The sequence below is a fragment of the Saccopteryx bilineata genome, chromosome 3 (assembly GCF_036850765.1).
Source record: "Saccopteryx bilineata isolate mSacBil1 chromosome 3, mSacBil1_pri_phased_curated, whole genome shotgun sequence".
In the NCBI taxonomy this organism is placed as follows: Eukaryota; Metazoa; Chordata; class Mammalia; order Chiroptera; family Emballonuridae; genus Saccopteryx; species Saccopteryx bilineata.
Window position 1 is genome coordinate 304,363,909 of NC_089492.1, and position 19,864 is coordinate 304,383,772.

Here is a 19,864-nt window from a genome sequence, read left to right on the forward strand (position 1 = left end):
GGAAGCAGTATAGAGGTTCATCAAAAAATTAAAAATAGCCTGACCTGTGGTGGCGCAATGGATAAAGCGTCGACCTGGAAATGCTGAGGTTGCCAGTTTGAAACCCTGGGCTTGCCTGGTCAAGGCACATATGGGAGTTGATGCTTCTAGCTCCTCCCCACCTTCTTTCTCTGTCTCTCCTCTCTCTCTCCCTCTCTGTCTCTCTCTCTTCCTTTCTCTCTCCTCTCTAAAATGAATTTTTTAAAAAATTAAAAAAAAATCTTAAAAAAAAATTAAAAATAGCCTGACCAGGCAATGGCGCAGTGGATAGAGCGTCGGACTGGGATGCGGAAGGACTCAGGTTAGAGACCCCGAGGTCGCTGGATCGAGCAGGTGGTTGCTTGGTCTGCTGAAGACCCGCAGTCAAGGCACATATGAGAAAGCAATCAATGAACAACTAAGGTGTCACAAAGAAAAACTGATGATTGATGCTTCTCATCTCTCTCCGTTCCTGTCTGTCTGTCCCTGTCTATCTCTCTCTCTGTATCTGTAAAAAAATAAAATAAAATAATTAAAAATAGAACTTGCTAATGATCCAGCAATTCCACTTCCAAGTATTTATCATACAAAGTTCAAAACATTAATTGGAATAGATATAGGTACACTGTTCCCATTGCATCATTATATATAATAGGAAGGTGACCAATTGTCCTCCTTTAGGGAGGACAGTACTTCTTTTGTAAGTTTCGTCCTCCCTCGAAAAGTGTCCTCCTACATGTCCTCCTTTTTGATATTGGAAGACTAATCTGTAAATGTCCGTATTCGATCGATGCAGTTGATCCATTGCATGTGATGTGACGTATTTGTATCTAAATGAATACTTTTTTCTTACAATTATTATTTAAAACTAATAGACATGTAAGTATAATTACAATATAAAATATTACAAATGTTTTTATAATGCATTTATCATATTATAGTGTATTATTGTTGCAATGAATAAAATGTTTCTTTTATTTACAATATTGTTTTCTTCAATTTATTTTTGTCCTCCTTTTCATCGTAAAAAAGTTGGTCACCTTAATAATAGCCAAGATATGGAAAGTATCCTAAGGGCCCATCAATAGATGATTGGATAAAAAGGTTTCATACATATGTACAATGGAATGTTACTCAGCAGTAAGAGGATTGTTGGAGATTAGAAAGCTGTCCTGTCACAAGTCTTCGGTGCAAACTTTGAACCGCCAAGTCCTGCGGAGGCAGAACGCTGCCCTGGCAAGCACTGATAAGACTGTTTAATGGAAGCGTCTGATCCCTATAGCCATTTCCTGCATACCTGCAAGGTTTTTGTTTTTTTTGTATTTTTCTGAAGCTGGAAACGGGGAGAGACAGTCAGACAGACTCCCGCATGCGCCCGACCGGGATCCACCCGGCACGCCCACCAGGGGGCGACGCTCTGCCCACCAGGGGGCGATGCTCTGCCCCTCCCGGGCGTCGCTCTGCCGCGACCAGAGCCACTCTAGCGCCTGGGGCAGAGGCCAAGGAGCCATCCCCAGCGCCCGGGCCATCTTTGCTCCAATGGAGCCTTGGCTGCGGGAGGGGAAGAGAGAGACAGAGAGGAAGGAGGGGGGGTGGAGAAGCAAATGGGCGCTTCTCCTATGTGCCCTGGCCGGCAATCGAACCCGGGTCCCCTGCACGCCAGACCGACGCTCTACCGCTGAGCCAACCAACCAGCCATAGGTTTTAGTTAAACATCCTTCTCTGTTCCTGAGCTATGCTCTGCTAACTTGCTTACTGACTAAAGAAACAAAGAAATATGATGAGGCTGGAGAGATCTGGATTCTCAGTCCAAGAAGTTGAGAGTCTCCTGTACCCCATCTTTTCTTTATGTGTGGTTTTTCCTAAGTCCTGCAGCGCCTTCCTCTCGTGCACACCCATTGCCGAGCTGGTCTCAGCACTCAGCCATAAAAAATTGTTGCCACTGGCAACATAGACAAATAGCAAGTGATCTCAATGTGGAATCTAAAGAACAAAATAAATAGAAAAAGAAAACAGAAACAAACTTATAAATACAAAGAACAAACTAATAGTTTTTTATTGATGCATTTTGGAGAGACAGAGAAGGTAAGAAAGAGAGAGAGAAGTATTCATTTGTTTTTCCACTTAGTTGTGCATTCACCACTTGCTTCCTGTATGTGCCCTGACAGGGGCTCCAATCTCAACCTTTTTATTTTGGGAAGTTGCTCTCCAACTGAGCTAACTGGCCAGGGCCAAACTGATGTTGTTAGATGGAGAAAATTGGGGAGCAGGGTAAAACTTGGCATTCAAATCCATTTAAAACCTAATGGTACCATGAAATTTGCACACATTTGAAAAGTTGTTGTCTATTTGGAAATGTTCTCAAAATGAACTCCTAGTCCTGGCCAGTTAGTCAGAGTGTCATCCAGAAACAACAAGACTGCGGGTTCAATCACCAGTCAGGGCACTCGTGGGAAGCAACCAATGAGTGCACAGCTAAATAGAAAAACAAGTGAATGTTTCCCTCTCTCACGCTCTCTCCTTTCATCTCTGTCTCTCTAAACTCAGCCAATAAGTTGGCCTGACCTGTGGGGGTGCAGTGAATGAAACACTGACATAGAGTACTGTGGTCACCAATTTGAGACCCTGGCCCCGCCTGGTCAAGGCACAAATGAGAAGCAACAACTGCGAGTTATAGCTTCCTGTTCCTCTCCCTCTTTCTCTCTCTTCTTTCTAAAAATAAATAAATAAAATCTTAAAAAAAAAAAAAAAGCCTGACCCAGCAATGGTGCAGTGGATGGATAGAGTGTAGGCCTGGGATACTGAGGACCCAGGGTTAAAACCCAGAGGTTGGGGCTTGAGCCCAGAGATCGCAGCCTTGAGCCCAAGGTCGCTGTCTTGAGCAAGGGGTCACTGGCTCAGCTGAAGTCCCCTGGTCAAGGCACATATGAGAAAGCAACCAATGAACAACTAAGTTGCCACAACGATGAGATGATGCTTCTCATCTCTCTCCCTTCCTGTCTGTCTGTCCCCCCACCTCACTAAAATAAAAAAAGAATGAACTCTTAGACATTTATTTCCCTGTGAGCATGTCTGAGAACAAAATGGCAATAATAGCCTGACCTTTGGTGGCGCAGTGGATAAAGTGTCAACCTGAAAACACTGAGGTCACCGGTTCAAAGCCCTGGGCTTGCCTGGTCAAGGCACATATGGGAGTTGATGCTTTCTGCTCCTTTCTTCTCTCTCTCTCTCTCTTTCTCCCCCCCTCCCCCTTCTCTAAAATGAATAAATAAAAAATAAAAAAAAATAAAAAAATAAAAAATGGCAATAATAATTATTTACTTTTTGATGTACCTAATCTGTTCTAAATACTTATTTTTATGTATATTGTTATTTGCCTCATCAGATTTATTGCTAATATAAACATCATATGTGATATATTATTAGTATCCTGAGGTCATGTACTTATTTAAGAGAGGCAGGGTCATCTCTCTTGGTGCTTCCAGGCAAGGATATAACAGTCACTACAGATGAAAAATGACCTGGATTTTGAAGATCTGTAACAATAAAACAACATAATTTTCTTTTTTTTTCTCCCTGAAGTGAGAAGCAGGTAGGCAGAGAGACTCCAGCATGTGCTCGACTGGGATCCACCCAGCATGCCCACCAGCGGGCGATGCTCTGCCCATCTGGGCCATTGCTCCGTAGCAACCTGAGCCATTCTAGCGCCTAAGGCAGAAGCCATGGAAGGAGAGGGGGAAGGGTGGAGAAGCAGATGGGCACTTCTCTTGTGTGCCCTGGCTGGGAATCGAACCTGGGACTTCCACACACCAGGCCGATGCTCTAACACTGAACCAACTGGCCAGGGCCATAATTTTTAATTTTTTTTAAAAAAATTTATTGATTGATTTTAGAGAGAGTAGAGAGAAGGAGGGGAATGAGTCGTAAGCATCAATATATAGTTGCTTCTATGACCCAGGACCAGGCAAGCCTGAGGTTTTGAACTGGAAACCTTAGCATTCTAGTTCAAAGCTTTATCCACTGTGCCATCACAGGTCAGACATAATTTTTAATTTCTGGAAAAAAGAAAAGAAATTGCGCGACCTGTGCTGGCACAGTGGAAAAATCTGCAGCCTGGAACGCTGAGGTTGCTGGTTTGAAACCCCAAGCTTGCCCAGTCGAGGCACATACAAGAAGAAATACTATGAGTTGATGCTTTCTTTTCTTCCACCCACCTTCTCTCTCTGTCCTCTCTGTATAAAATAAATAAAATCTTTTTTAAAAATTAAAAATAGCAGGACTCAGGACATGTGAATTTATTAGTGTCCACTTGCCGAGTCCTTCAGGTATCTCGAGCTAAGTTTATATTGTTCAAAATGAACCAAACAGAGCAAGGCTTCCCTGGGCTATGTTGAGAGCTTCTCGAAGGGCCACATATAGAGAACCCCGTGAGGTGCAAGGGAGAAAGTGATCCCCCAAGGGCTGCCAAAGCCTAATGTGAGAAGCTGACATTAGCTGTGAGTCTGTGCGCTCTTGCTTAGGGCACGCACTCGTGGGGGAGGGCAGGGGCCAGTCAGGCGGCTCGCTCCAGAAAACAAACGCCCTGGCGGCAATATCATGAAGCAGCTTAGCTAAACTCTCCAAAACCCTCAGGTCATCTCCACTGTCACTGTCACATACAGTTTCCCACATTCTTCAGTTTTAAGGTTTCTCTCTGATACAAATTCTCATTTGTCAAGTAAGTTGTAAATGCTGAATAAAGTCTTTTCACATATTTACATTTGTATTGTTTCTGTCCAGCATGAATTCTGGTGTCGAGTGGGCTTAAATCTCTGATGCTCAATGAAGCCTGAACAATGGATAAATGTTTTGTGAGAGTATTTACATGTTACTGTATCTCTCTATCATGAATTCTTCAATGTTCAGCAAGTATTTGTTTTTTGTTTTGTTTTTGTTTTTTAGTGAGAGAGACAGACAGACAGGAAGAGAAGAAGATGAGAAGCATCAACTCATAGTAGCAGCACTTTAGTTGTTCATTGATTGCCTCTCATATGTGCCTTGACCGAGGGTCTCAGGCTGAGCCAGTGACCCCTTGCTCAAGCCAGAGACCATGGCGTCAAGCTGATGATCCCATGCTCAAGCCAGCAACCCCACACCCAACCTAGTGAGCCTGAGCTCGCCCTGGCGACCTTGGGGTTTTGAACCTGGGACCTTAGTGTCCCAGGCCGACACTTTATCCACTGTGCCACCACTGGTCACTATATTACTATTATTATTATTTTAGACAAGAGAGAGAGAAAAAGGAGGAAGGAGTGGCAAACATCAGCTGGTTGTAGTTGTTTTTTGTATGTGCCTTAACCAAACAAGCCTGTCATTTTGAACCTGTGACCTCAGCATTCCAGGTGGATGCCTCATGCACTGCGGCACCACAGGTCGGGCTGTTCAGCAACTTTTGAGCATAGGTTAAAATCTCTGCCACATTCTCTACATTTCTAAGGTGTCTCTCTAGTATGAATTTTCTGATGTACAGTAAGGTTTGAGGAACAACTAAAGGCTTTGGCACATACACCACATTTATAAGGCTTCTCTCCAGTATGAATTCTTTGATGTTTAGTGAGTTTTGAGCTCTGGGTAAATGCTCTGCCACATTCTTCACATTTGTAAGGTTTCTCTCCACTGTGAATTCTCTCATGTACGGTACAATGTGAAGAGGTTTTAAAGGTTTTGCCACATTTTCCGCATTCATAAGGCTTTTCTCCAGTGTGAACTCTGTGATGTTGAGTCAGTTCTGTTTGCGCATAAAAACATTTCCCACACTCTCTGCATTTGTAAGGTTTCTCCCCGGTATGAATTCTTCTCTCATGTTTAGTAAGATATGAACGCCATTTGAAGGCTTTGCCACATGCTTTACACACGTAAGGCTTTTCTTCACTATGACTTCTCTCATGTTGTGTAAGATGACAACGGTAATAAAAAGTTTTGTCACATTCTCCACATTTGTAAGGCTTCTCTCTAGAATGAGTTATTTGATGCTTACAAAGATATGAATGCAAAGAAAAGGTTTTTCCACACTCCTTACATCTGTAAGGTTTCTCTCCACTATGAGTGATCTGATGCTGAGTAAGGTTTGAGGTGCTATTAAAGGCTTTGCCACATTCTCCACATTTGCATGGTTTCTCTCCCGTGTGAATTCTCTGATGCTGAGTAACTGTTGAAGAGTGTTTAAAGGATTTACCACATTGTCCACAACTGTAAGGCTTCTCTCGAGAATGAGTTATCTGATGCTGAGTAAGGTACGAATGCAAAGAGAAAGCTTTACCACACTCTTCACATCTGTGAGGTTTCTCTCCACTGTGAATGATCTGATGCTTAATAAGGCTTGAGGAGCTATTAAAGGCTTTGCCACACTCACTACATTTGTAAGGCTTCTTCCCAGAATGAATATTCTCATGGTCAGTAAAAGCTGAACGCCATTTGAAGGCTTTGCCACATGCTTTACACACGTAAGGCTTTTCTTCACTATGACTTCTCTCATGTTGCATAAGACTTGAACGGTAATAAAAAGTTTTGTCACATTCTCCACATTTGTAAGGCTTTTCTTGAGAATGAGTTATTTGATGTTTCTTCAGATATGAATGCAAAGAAAAGGCTTTGCCACACTCCTTACATCTGTAAGGTTTCTCTCCACTATGAGTGAGCTGGTGTATAATAAGGTTTGAGGAGCAATTAAAGGCTTTATCACATTCTCTACACTTATAAGGTCTCTCACCAGTGTGAATTTTCTCATGTAGAATAAGCCAGGAATGCCACTTAAACTCTCTGCCACATGCTTTACATTTGTAAGGCTTCTCTTCAGTCTGACTCATCTGATGTTGACTAAGATCGGAAGAGCAATTATATATTTTGCCTGATTTTGTGCATTTGTAAGGTTTTTGTTTAGTATGGATTTTCTTAAGTTTACTTAGGTTGACTACTTGACTGACGGCTCTCCCACCTGGACTACACTTGTAAGCTTCCTTCCCAGTGTGAATGTTCTCTTGTTCAGTATGATATAAAGATGGCTTAAACGATTTAACATATTTACCTCGTTTGTTTGTCTTTTCCACAGCATGAATATCCTGATGTGTACTGTGATTTAACACTTGGTCAAAGACTTTTCCATCTTTATAACGGATCTCTGGAAGCTGAGTTTGCTGATATTCATTAGGATTTAACTCTTGGCTAAAGTTTTTCCAGTGTTCTTTCCACTGATAATTTCTGTCTCCATTGTCTGTATTCTGCAAATGATTGAAGGTAGAAAGACCTTAAGTGACAGATAAATTTCATTATACATGTACATTATTCTCAATAACTATTCTGTGATACCTATTAAACCATGCTGTTGGTATAAAAAAATGGACCCAAGTTTATAAAAATTATGGACAGTGGATTAAGAGAAAATATTATCTCTCAGTGGAAAAAGAATGACACCCTGTTAACAGAATTGCCAAACTGATCAAAGTTAAACTTTTTATGTTCAATATAAAATCTCTAAATTTTAGAATTGATTGAAAAATTCCCACACTACTTTTTTTTCTTTTTTTTGGAGATTTTTTTTTTTTTAACAGAGACAGAGAGAGAATCAGAGAGAGGGATAGATAGGGACAGACAGACAGGAATGGAGAGAGACGAGAAGCATCAATCATCATTTTTTTGTTGCGACACCTTAGTTGTTCATTGATTGCTTTCTCATATGTGCCTTGACCGTGGGGCTACAGCAGACCAAGTAACCCCTTGCTTGAGCCAGCGACCTTGGGTCCAAGCTGGTGAGCTTTGCTCAAACCAGATGAGCCCACACTCAAGCTGGCGACCTCATGGTCTCGAACCTGGGTCCTCTGTATCACAGTCTGATGCTCTATCCACTGTGCCACTGCCTGGTCAGGCCAGTCTTCACATTTATAAACACATTGATCTACAAGTGAAACTGGCGTAAAGGCCCTGGCCGGTTGGCTCAGGGGTAGAGTGTCAGCCCAGCGTGTGGATGTCCTGGGTTTGATTCCCAGTCAGCACACACAGAAGTGCCCATCTGCTTCTCCACCCTTCCCACTCTCCTTTCTCTCTGTCTCTCTCTTCCCCTCCTGCAGCCATGGCTCCATTGGAGGGAGTCAGACCCGGGTGCTGAGGATGGCTCCATGGCCTCTCCCTCAGGTGCTAAAAAATGGCTCTGGTTGCAACAGAGCAGTGATTCCAGATGGACGGAGCATTGCCTCCTAGTGGGCATGCCGGACGGATCCTGGTCAAGGCGCATGTGGCAGTCTGTTTCTCTGCCTCCCCTTCTCTCAATGAATTAAAAAAAAAATTAAAAAATGACTTAGAGTTTTCTCAAATGTGTAATGTCTTTGACCTCTTTAAAGTAACAAAGATTTTTTTTTTTGTATTTTTCTGAAATGAGAAACGGAGGCAGAGAGACAGGCTCCCGCATGCACCCGACTGGGACCCACCCAGCAAGCCCAGTGGGGGTGATGCTCTGCCCATCTGGGATGTTGCTCCGTTGCAACTGGAGCCATTCTAGTGCCTGAGGTGGAGGCCATGAAGCCATCCTCAGCGCCCAGGCCAACTTTGCTCCAGTGGAGCCTAGTCTGCAGGAGGGGAAAAGAATGATAGAGAGAAAGGCGAGGGGGAGGGGTGGAGAAGCAGATGGATGCCATTCCTGTGTGCCCTAGTCAGGAATCAAACCCAGGACTTCCACATCCCAGGCTGGCGCTCTACCACTAAGCCAGCTGGCCAGGGCCAGTAACAAAGATTTTATCATGAATAATTTCACCAGGTTGGCTCTTTGCATATTAATGTTCTTTCTTCTCATCACTCTTCCCAAAACAGGAAGGCTTTCATTAAGTGTACATTATCAAAGCCACACCTTCCATAGCTTACCAGCATTATTTTAGAGGATAAATCTTCTATTTCTGGCTTTCGGAACAAGGTCTGGTTGTCTGTAAGTGACAAAGCTGAAAGAGACAACATAATTTTCACAGTATGGCACTCAGGAGAATGATCTTACCAGAGGGCACTATCCAAATTACATTTCTGAGTACTCCAAAAGCAAGTTAAGAGTTCAAAGCAAGACCAAGAAAGGTAACACTGAGGAAAGTCGTATCAAAGAGAAACAAAAAGTGTTGACCTTTGCCCACAATTCCTGCTCAAACAACCTGGCACACAGTGGCAATATTATTATAAGAAACACTAAGACTCCCAGATTCTTCTCAGAAGAGATAGATGATGAGATGAGGGAATGTGGGTTCAATGATCTCGCTGTTTTGCCTGACACAGAGCGCTCAAACAGCAGTATACGGTGGTGCACTGTATTGGCTACAGAAATCACAAGTTGAGTAATTGTTCCAACACCACAGAGACTGCAGTAGTAAACACAAATATTGTGGATAGAAAGATACTATAGGCTCTCAGAAAAAACAGAAAAGATTTTAAACTTGGAGCTTACAAAAGCAAAAGATTAAAAAACACACATCCCCAATAGTATTCTTTTAGGTTTTTTTTTGTTTGTTTGTTTGCTTGTTTTTTGTATTTTTCTGAAGCTGGAAACAGGGAGAGACAGTCAGACTCCCGCATGCGCCCGACCGGGATCCACCCAGCACACCCACCAGGGGCGATGCTCTGCCCCTTCGGGGCATTGCTTTGCCGAGACCAGAGCCACTCTATCGCCTGGGGCAGAGGCCAAGGAGCCATCCCCAGCGCCCGGGCCATCTTTGCTCCAATGGAGCCTTGGCTGCGGGAGGAGATGAGAGAGAGAGAGAGGAAGGGGGGGGGTGGAGAAGCAAATGGGCGCTTCTCCTATGTGCCCTGGCCGGGAATCGAACCCGGGTCCCCTGCATGCCAGGCCGACACTCTACCGCTGAGCCAACCGGCCAGGGCTCTTTTAGTTTTTATTTATTGATCTTAGAGAGTGCAAGAGCGCAAGAGCGAGAGAGAGAGAAAGAGAGAGTGAGAAATGTTTAGTTGTTCCACTTATGTATCCCTTAGTTGATTCTTGTATGTGTCCTAACCAGGAAACAAACGTAAATCCTTGGTGTATCGGGACAATGTGCTAACAAACTGAGTATGGGTGTACCCAGCTACACCCATCCCCAAAAGTTTTGACAGAGATTAGAATTTCTACCATAGGTGACTGTTACTTGTTTTCGCCTGTAGAAAGCAAGTTCATAAAACCTGGTTGTTTAGAATTCTGAACCTCAACAACTTATAAGAAGACATACAGAGAAACGGAAAAACATGGTCCAATCAGTAAAAAAAATAAATCTCCAGAAATTGGCATTACATTAATGGAAATACATTAATTACCTGAAAAAGATTTCTTCCCTTTTTTTAATGAGAGACAAACTGACAGGGACAGACAGACAGGAAGGGAGAGAGATGAGAAGCATCAACTCACACTTGCGTCATTTTAGTTGTTCATCAACTGCTTTCTCATACGTGCCCTGACCGGGGAGCTTCGGCCAAGCCAGTGACCCTGCTCAAACCAGCAGCCTTGGGCTATCAGCCAGCAACCATGGGGTCATGTCTGTGATCCCACGCTCAACCCCGTGCTCATGCTGGTGAGCCCACACTCCACCCAGCGACCTCAGGGTTTCGAACCTGGGACCTGAGCATCCTAGGTCGACGTTCTATCCACTGCGCCACTACCTGGTCAGGCTAAAAAAAGGTTTCAAAATAATCATCTTAAAATGAAAAAGTAGACCAAAGTGACAACTATATAATAACAAGAAAACAGTACATTACCATAATGAAAGTGCATAAACAAATAAACTAAAATAAATGAAACAATATCGAAAAGCTGAAAATCACAATATCCAAATTTAAAAATACAGTAGCATCATCAAAGAAAGATGTTATTAAGCTGAGAAAGAACAAATAAGCTTGTACATAGCTCATTAAAAATTTCAATACAAGGAAGCCAAGAAAAATGTGGAAAAGTACAGATAGCTGAAAGGACTCATGGTTCACAATTAAACCAACCACTTTGCCCAGTTAGTAGACTCCACCACAATAGGACTGTGAAAAGAAGTAAATAGCTTATATTAAAAATTAAGACCCTAGCCTGACCTGTGGTGGCGCAGTGGATAAAGTGTTGACCTGGAAATGCTGAGGTCGCCGGTTCGAAACCCTGGGCTTCCCTGGTCAGGGCACATATGGGAGTTGATGCTTCCTGCTCCCCTCCCTTCTCTCTCTCTGTTTCTCTCTCTCTCTCCCTCTCTCTCTCCTTTCTAAAATGAATAAATAAAATTAAAAAAATTAAAAAGTTTAAAAAAAAAAAAATTAAGACCCTAGCCAGTTGGCTCAGTGGATAGAATATTAGCCCAGCATGTGAATGTCCAGGGTTTAATTCCTGGAGAGGGTACATAAGAGAAGCAATCACCTGCTCCTCTTCTCCTTTCTCTTCCCCTTCTCTCCCTCTGCTCCTCCCGCAGCCAGTGGCTTAACTGGTTTGAGCATCAGTGCCAGGTGCTAAGGATAGCTCAGCTGGTACGAGTGCTGGCTTCAGGCACTAAAAATAGCTCCGGTGATTTGAGCATTGGTCACAGACAGGGGTGGGTTGCCAGGTGGATCCCTGTCAGGGCACATAGGGGAGTATGTCTCACTATCTCCTTTCTTCTCACTTAAAAAAGAAAAAAGGAAGAAAGAAAAATTAATAGTTTAAGACTCTAGCCTGACCTGTGGTGGCACACTGGGTGGAATGTCAACTTGGAATGCTGAGGTCACTGGTTCAAGGCCCTGAGATTGCCCAGTGCAGGCACATGAGGGAGGAAACAAGTTGATGCTTGCTCCTCTTCCCCTCACCTTCTCTCTCTAAAAATAAATAAATAAAATTTACAAAAAAGAAGATTCTATCACCTGGACAAAGAAAGAGACACCCATATTCAAGCACATTACTGAATTTTTTTTTCATTTTTTTTTTTTCATTTTTCTGAAGCTGGAAACAGGGAGAGACAGTCAGACAGACTCCCGCATGCGCCCGACCGGGATCCACCCGGCACGCCCACCAGGGGCGATGCTCTGCCCACCAGGGGGCGATGCTCTGCCCATCCTGGGCGTCGCCATGTTGCGACCAGAGCCACTCTAGCGCCTGGGGCAGAGGCCACAGAGCCATCCCCAGCGCCCGGGCCATGTTTGCTCCAATGGAGCCTTGGCTGTGGGAGGGGAAGAGAGAGACAGAGAGGAAAGCGCGGCGGAGGGGTGGAGAAGCAAATGGGCGCTTCTCCTGTGTGCCCTGGCCAGGAATCAAACCCGGGTCCTCCGCACGCTAGGCCGACGCTCTACCGCTGAGCCAACCGGCCAGGGCCATTACTGAATTTTTAAGAAGGATGAATGTAAAAATGTCAACAGGACATATTACAATCAAAATATCATGAGTAGCACACAGCAACTATCGTAAGAGCATAAAAAAATAAGTTGTCATGGAAAAGACAGCCCTCTAAGCTTATCAGTGGGGAGCGACCTGCAGTTCACATTATAGCTTATGCCAGGAGGCCCCAGTAAAACACAGGTGGCAACTGATCTTGGCCTGCATCTCCCGGGAGCCGCAGAGCCAGCACACCCAGGGGACAGCATCAAACCATAGCAAAGCACTACCAACAACCACCTCCACAAGCCACACACTCAAGGGGCTGACTCAGCGGGCAACAGAGCGCTGCTGTCCTCATCCCTTCTCTGCGGGGTGGGTGCCTTTACTGGTGACTGCCACAGGGCTCAGTGTCATAGACAGTCAGTCCTTTCAGCTCAATGTCCAGGAGAGTGATCGTCCCCACTCACATGCCAAGAGAGAGCAAGGACCAACTATAAGAGGAGGGTGTGCACAGATCACACAAGGGGCACACTATGAGTGCCCATCTTGGGTGACTGGGGAGACTGCCAATGGACCCGACAGAACACCTACAACATTAGGACACTCTGTAAGCTTGGAGACATAGCAGCTCTGCCTAACACAGGGAGGCTGCCAAAATGACAAAAACACTTGTCCCAAATGAAAGAAAAGAACAAGACTTCAAAAAAGGACCTCAATAAAATGGAGATAATCTACTAAATGCACAGTTTAAAACACAAGTATGAGCCTGACCAGGTGGTGGCGCAGGTGGAGACAGCGTAACCTGGAACACTCAAAACTCAGGTTCGAAACCCCGAAGTCACTGGCCTGCGCGCAGGCTCAGCAGCTTGGGCATGGGATCATACACATGACCCCAGGATTGCTGGCTTTAGCCCAAAGGTCACGGGACTGAAACCCAAGGTTGCTGGCTTAAGCAAGGGATTGCTGACTCAGCTGGAGACCCCCGGTCAAGGCACATATGAGAAAGCAATCAACGAGCAACTAAGGAGCCACAACTTTGAGTTAATGCTTCTCATCTCTCTCCCTTCCTGTCTATCTCTCGCTAAAAAAAGAATAAAGGAAAAAACTAGTTATGAGGATGTTTATACACTTAGCATGAACCTTAGCACCATAAAAAAAGTCAGAAATGAAGAATATACTAATCAAAATGAAGTATAATAAGCAGATAATATACAGTAGAGGAGATGAAGCCAAGAACCAAACCAGCAATGTGGAATATAAGGAAGCAAAAAACACCCAGTCAGGTCAGCAAAAAGGAAAAAGAATCCAAAAACAAGGGAGTAGAATAAGGTGCCTCTGGAACACTTCAAGTGAATGAATATTAACATCTAGGAGGCACCAAAAGGAAGAGAAACCAGAAAACTAAACACCTTTGTAAAAAAAAAAAAAATAGTAATGAGCCTGGCCTTTTGTGGCACAGTGCACAGAGTGTGGACCTGGAATGCTGAGGTCACCATTTCGAAACCCCAGGCTTGTCCGGTCAAGGCACATATGACAACCAATCAATGAACAACTGGGGTGAAACAGCTATGGGTTGATACTTCTTGGTCTAACCTCCCTCCTTTCTCTGTGAAATCAATAGATAAAATCTTTAAAAGGGAGGAAATAATATAGCAATGAAAAACTTCCCTAACCTGGTGAAGGAATTACACAAAAAAGCCCAGGAAGCTGAGAGACTCCCAAACCAGATGAACCAAAAGAGGACCTTGTCAACATACATAATAATTAAAGTGGCAAAAGTTAAAGACAAAGAGAATCCAAAATGCAGCAAGAGAAAGGTAGCTCAGCCCTGGGCGGCCAGCTCATGGTTAGAACACTGTCCGGAAGCACCAAGGTCGCAGGATGGATCCCCAGTAAATGCCCATCTGAGAAGCAACCATTGAATGCACAACTAAGTAGAACAACAAATACATTTCCCCCCTTTCTCCCTCTCTCTCTTTACCCCTTCCTCTGTTTCTCTGGAATAAATCAATTTTAAAAAAAGAGCCTGACCAGTGGTGGCGCAATAAATAAAGTGTCAACCTGGAATGCTGAGGTTACAGGTTAGAAACCCCCGGGCTTGCCTGGTCAAGGCGCATTCAAAACTCAACTACTATGAGTTGATGCTTCCTGTTCCTGCCTGCCTTTCTCTCTCTCTCATCTCTCTCTAAAATCAAGTAAAAAAAAGAGAAAGACAGAAAGAGACAGAGAAAAGCAGTTAGTTGCCTACAAAAAGCTCCCATAAAACTGTCAGCTGATTTCTCAACAGAAACTTTCCAGGACAGAAGGGATTGGCACAATGTATTCAAAGTGATGAAAAGCAAGGACCTACAACAAAGATTACTCCACCCCGCAAAGTTATCATGTAGAATCGGAAAACAGATGAACAGTTTCCCATACCAAAAGAAGCTAAAGGAATCATTATCACAAACCAGTACTGTAAAAAATTTTACAGGGTCTCCTTTAAAAAGAGGGAGAAAAAAAAATCAAGAATATGAATAGAGGCTGTGGCCGGCTGGCTCAGTAGACAGAGCAACGAGCGGGTGTATGGAAATCCCAGGTTCGATCCCAGGTCAGCCCACACAAGAGAAGCAGCCATTTGCTTCTCTCCCCTCCCTCTCCCCCTTTTCCCCTCTTCCCCTCCCACAGCCAGTAGCTCAATAAGTTGATAGGTCGACAGGTTGGAGTATAGGCCCCAAGAAGGTTGCCGGGTTGATCCCAGTTAGGGCTCATGTGGGAGTCTGTCTCTATCTTACTTCCTCTCACTTAAAAAAGAAAAAAAAAAAAAGAATATGAATAGTAAATGGCCATGAAAAAGAACAAAATTTTACCATTTGGGACAAGGATGCACCAGGGCTATGTTCTGCTAAGTAAGTTGATCAGAGAAAGACATACACCACATAATCTCACTTACATGTGGCATCTACAGAATAATACCAAACCAACCAACAAACCAGAAACACACTCACAGGCACAGAGAACAGACTAATGGTGGCCAGAGGGAGGGGCTGAAGGACTGGCCGGTAAAGGTGAAGCCACTGAGAAATACACACTGGCATGTACTATAGTCATGGGATGTCAAGTACAGCCTAAGAAATAGAGTAAATAATCTTGTATGAACTGCGTATGGTACCAGTTAGGTACTGGAACTATCAGGGGGACAGTTTAAGACTTTGTTGCCTAACCAGATAGTGGTTCAGTAGATAGAGCGTTGGCCTGGGATGCAGAAGACCCAGAGATCGCTGGCTTGAGTATGGGCTTATTCGGGTTGAGCACAGGCTCACCAGCTTGAGCGTGGGGTCGCTGGCTTGAGCAAGAGGTCCCTGGCTCAGCTGGAGTCCCCCAGTCAAGGCATATATGAGAAATCAATCAATGAACGATTAAGAAGCTGCAACGAAGAATTGATGTTTCTCATCTCTCTCTATTCCTGTCTGTCTGTCCCTACCTGTGTCTCTCTCTGTCCCTCTCTATATCTTGCCTAAAAAAAAAGACTTTGTAAAGTATATAATAGTCTAACCAATATCCTGTACAGCTGAAAATAATACAAAACAATACTGAATTAATAAAAAATAATAATATGCAAAACATAAACAGAAATTTGATCCCCAGAATTCTGAATACTACATACAAGTACTATTGATAAAGAATACTTTTAGCCTGGCCTATGGTGGCGCAGTGGATACAGCAGAAACCTGGAACGCTGAGGTCACTGGTTGGAATCCCTGGGCTTGCCTGGTCAAGGCACATATGACAAGCAACCAATGAACAACTAAAATGAAGCAACTATGAGTTGATACTTCTTGCTCCCCCCTGCCTCCTCTCTCTGAAAATTCAATAAACAAAATCTTTAAAAAAAAAAGAATCCTTTCATATAACTATAAGTTCTGACTGTGCGCGTGCCCACAGAAAATATTTTGCATCAGGGTATGTGATATACAGCAGGAAAATTGCATAGAAAATGTATTCAAATCATTCAAAAATAGCCCTAAAATGTAATTTTAGTAAAGAATCATTTAAATGACATGAGAAATTTTTTTCAGGTTTAATATAGTTCAGCTACTCTTACATAAAACATGTAGGCTGTAATTTACCTCACAGAAAAAAAAACTTCACTTCTAATTGAGACTATTAGAAAGCTGTAAAATATGGAGAGAAAGACTAATTTTTTTGAAAGACTTTATTTCTTCATTTTAGAAAGGGGAGAGAGAAAAAAAGAGAAAGGGGAAGGATCAGGAAGCATCAACTCCCATATGTGTCTTGACCAGGCAAGCCCAGGGTTTTGAACTGCTGTCCTCAGTGTTTCAGGTTGACGCTTTATCTACTGCGCCACCACAGATCAGGCAAGACTAATCCTGGAATGAAACATTTCAGATTAAGTACAACATGATGAAGGACCATGCCGAGAAGGCAAGTGAAAAACCTAATCACCACTTTTGTCAGAAGTAAACTTCAATTGAAAAATGAAACATTTTCATAAATATGAAGTGCCTAATAATGCTGTATCACACTTACTACCACAGGAGAACATTCCAGCACGTTGAAACAGCACTTGCGAATGCCAAACCACAACTATGACAAAGATCTAATCAGAAAGTGAAACCACATAGGACAGTCCCGGGCAGCTCTGGACTGGACAGGAGAGAATTACAGAAGGACAGTGATGACGAAAGCAGGTAACAGCGGACACTCTCCTACCTGCTGGGCAACACTCTGAGGTCGCCTATGGCAGTAATATATTATTGAACTCTATGAGGTAAATATACTGCTCACAAAAATTAGGGGATATTTCAAAATGAATATGAAGCATTAAAATATCCCCTACCTTTTGTGAGCAGTATAGATACTTTAAACTACTCTGAGATCGCCTGACCTATGGTGGGGCAATAGATGAAGCATCCACCTGGATGCTGGAGTACTGAGTCCAAACCCCTAGCTTGTCCGGTAAAGGAATACACAAGGAGCAACTACAAGTTGAGGCTTCCTGCTACTATTCCCCCCTTTCTCTCTCTCTCTAAAATCAACAAATAAAATCTTTAAATTAAAAAATTTCTGGCCAGATCAGGCAGGGGTACAGTGGATACAGCATTAGCCTGGGATGCTGAGGATACAGGTTCAAGACCCCCAGGTCGCTGGCTTGAGCAAAGGCTCGTTAGCTTGAACGTGGGGTTGTCAACTTGAATGTGGGATCATCAACATGACCCCGTGGGTCGCAGGCTTGAGCCCAAAGGTCGCTGGTTGAAGCCCAAGGTCGCTAGCTTGAGCAAAGCGTCACTGGCTCAGGTGGAGACCCTTCAGTCAAGGCACATACAAGAAAGCAATCAATGAACAACTCAGGTGCTACAACAAAGAATTGATGCTTCTCATCTCTCTCCTTTCCTGCCTGTCTCTGTCTCTCTCTCTCTCTCTCTCTCTCTCTCTCAGACTCCTTCTCAAATAAATAAATAAATAAACAAACAAACAAGTTCTGACAGTGGATTTTCTCACTATGGGGCGGTGCATTGTGCTGTGATGAAATCACTTAGTCTTTAGGGACTTGTTTGAAGCCTCAATAGGATCAGAAATTATAAACCAGAAAAAATGGTACCCATCCACAATGCTCTTGGGATTTCTGCAAGAAATTTCAGAATTTCAACCATTTTCTTCATAAACCCTTAATATGAGACAATAAAACCCCAAAACCCTTAAGACTTGTGTTGTCTCAGTGTATCAACTGTCGGCCTAGAATGCTGAGGTTGCTGATTCTAAACCCTGGGCTTGCCTGGTTGAGGCACATACAGGAAACAACTGCTACGAGTTGATACTTCCCATTACTAAACTCCACCTCTTTTTCCACTCTCTCTAAAAAAACAAACAAATATATATACCTTAAAAAGTAAAAGGGTTAAGGCCCTGGCCGGTTGGCTCAGCGGTAGAGCGTCGGCCTGGCGTGCGGGGGACCCGGGTTCAATTCCCGGCCAGGGCACACAGGAGAAGCGCCCATTTGCTTCTCCACCCCCACCCCCTCCTTCCTCTCTGTCTCTCTCTTCCCCTCCCGCAGCCAAGGCTCCATTGGAGCAAAGATGGCCCGGGCGCTGGGGATGGCTCCTTGGCCTCTGCCCCAGGCGCTAGAGTGGCTCTGGTCGCGGCAGAGCGATGCCCCGGAGGGGCAGAGCATCGCCCCCTGGTGGGCAGAGCGTCGCCCCTGGTGGGCGTGCCGGGTGGATCCCGGTCGGGCGCATGCGGGAGTCTGTCTGACTGTCTCTCCCCGTTTCCAGCTTCAGGAAAAAAAAAAAAAAAAAGTAAAAGGGTTAAGATATAACATGCACAGGATTTCCCAGGTCCCCAAAGTAATGCAAGAGAAGCCAGACAACGACGGCCCTCACCATAAGGGGAGGACCCCGCCCCCACTGCTAATGTGATGACAGAGGTCACTGGAGCAAAAGCAGAGTCCCGAGAGGACGCAGGAGCACGGGACGTGTTGGAGACCAGTGTCCCTCTATGACAACAGGGATACACCTGGGCCTCTCACAGCCCTTTCCACTGCAGCAGCTTCCCAACCACACTGTAAGGTCTGGCCTCCTCCGTGACCTTTAGATCTCTCACCTGTGTCATCAGCCTCCTCATCCCACCTACCTGGGTGGAAGGGTAGTGTCTTTCTTCCCGTCACATCCCAGCGCGTCTTCACTTGCTCCAAGTACATGACCAGGACTGGCTTAGAGACAGAAAGCCCTGTTTATTAGAAAAAGGACCATGAATCTGACAGGTGGTGGAGCAGTGGATAGAGCATCAACCTGGGATGCTGAGATCCCAGGTCTGAAACCCTGAGGTCACCAGTTTAAGTGCAGGCTCTTCAGCCTGAGCACAGGGTCACTGGCTTGAGCACAGGATCATCGACATGATCCCAAGGTCACTGGCTTTGCTGGAGCCACTTGGTAAAGGCACATATGAGAAGCAATCAATGAGCAACAGAAGTGCCACAAATACAAGTAGATGCTTCTCATCTCTCTCCCCTACCCCTTGCTTAGGAAAAAAAAAGTATGAGTTTTGCTTGAAATTTTCTAATTTTCAACCTAGTTTATGCTCAGGTGAGTAGACATGGTATAGCATTTTATTTTGGAAAATGGTTTTCCAAAACACTGTTTTCTGATAGTACTTTAATTATTCTAGACACCAGTAAAGTTTTTAGACAGTGACTTCCTATTTCATATACATCATGAAACCTTTCTTTTCTTCTACAGCAAACCGTTTGTTCTTTGAGATCAAGAATCTGAAAGTCTCCCTAACTGGTGGTGGTGCAGTGGTTAAAGTGTTGACCTGGAACGCTGAGGTCACCGGTTCAAAACCCTGGGCTTGCCTGGTCAAGGCACATATGGGAGTTGATGCTTCCTGGTCCCCCCCCCTCTTCTCTCTCTGTCTCTGTCCCCTCTCTCTAAAATGAATTTTTAAAAAAATTAAAAGAACAAAGCATAAAAATTCTACCATCCAATGCAGAAGCCCCCAGGAGACATTCTCCTAATGAAGGACACAAAACCCTGT

General features: G+C 44.1%; 1 protein-coding gene and 1 long non-coding RNA gene across 2 annotated transcripts in view; one reads left to right on the top strand and one right to left on the bottom strand.

Moving 5' to 3' along the window:
* Positions 1-19,864, bottom strand: part of LOC136332017 (zinc finger protein 91-like) — a 64,048-nt gene that overhangs the window by 28,751 nt on the left and 15,433 nt on the right. Inside the window, 4 exon segments of the mRNA XM_066271242.1 lie at positions 5,448-5,902; positions 5,984-7,274; positions 8,908-8,981; positions 18,962-19,057. Coding sequence (XP_066127339.1) covers positions 5,448-5,902; positions 5,984-7,274; positions 8,908-8,981; positions 18,962-19,057 — 1,916 coding nt within the window.
* Positions 1,074-2,769, top strand: LOC136332022 (uncharacterized). The gene is made up of 2 exons (XR_010730579.1): positions 1,074-1,322; positions 1,720-2,769. It is a non-coding gene; the product is annotated as an uncharacterized lncRNA (long non-coding RNA).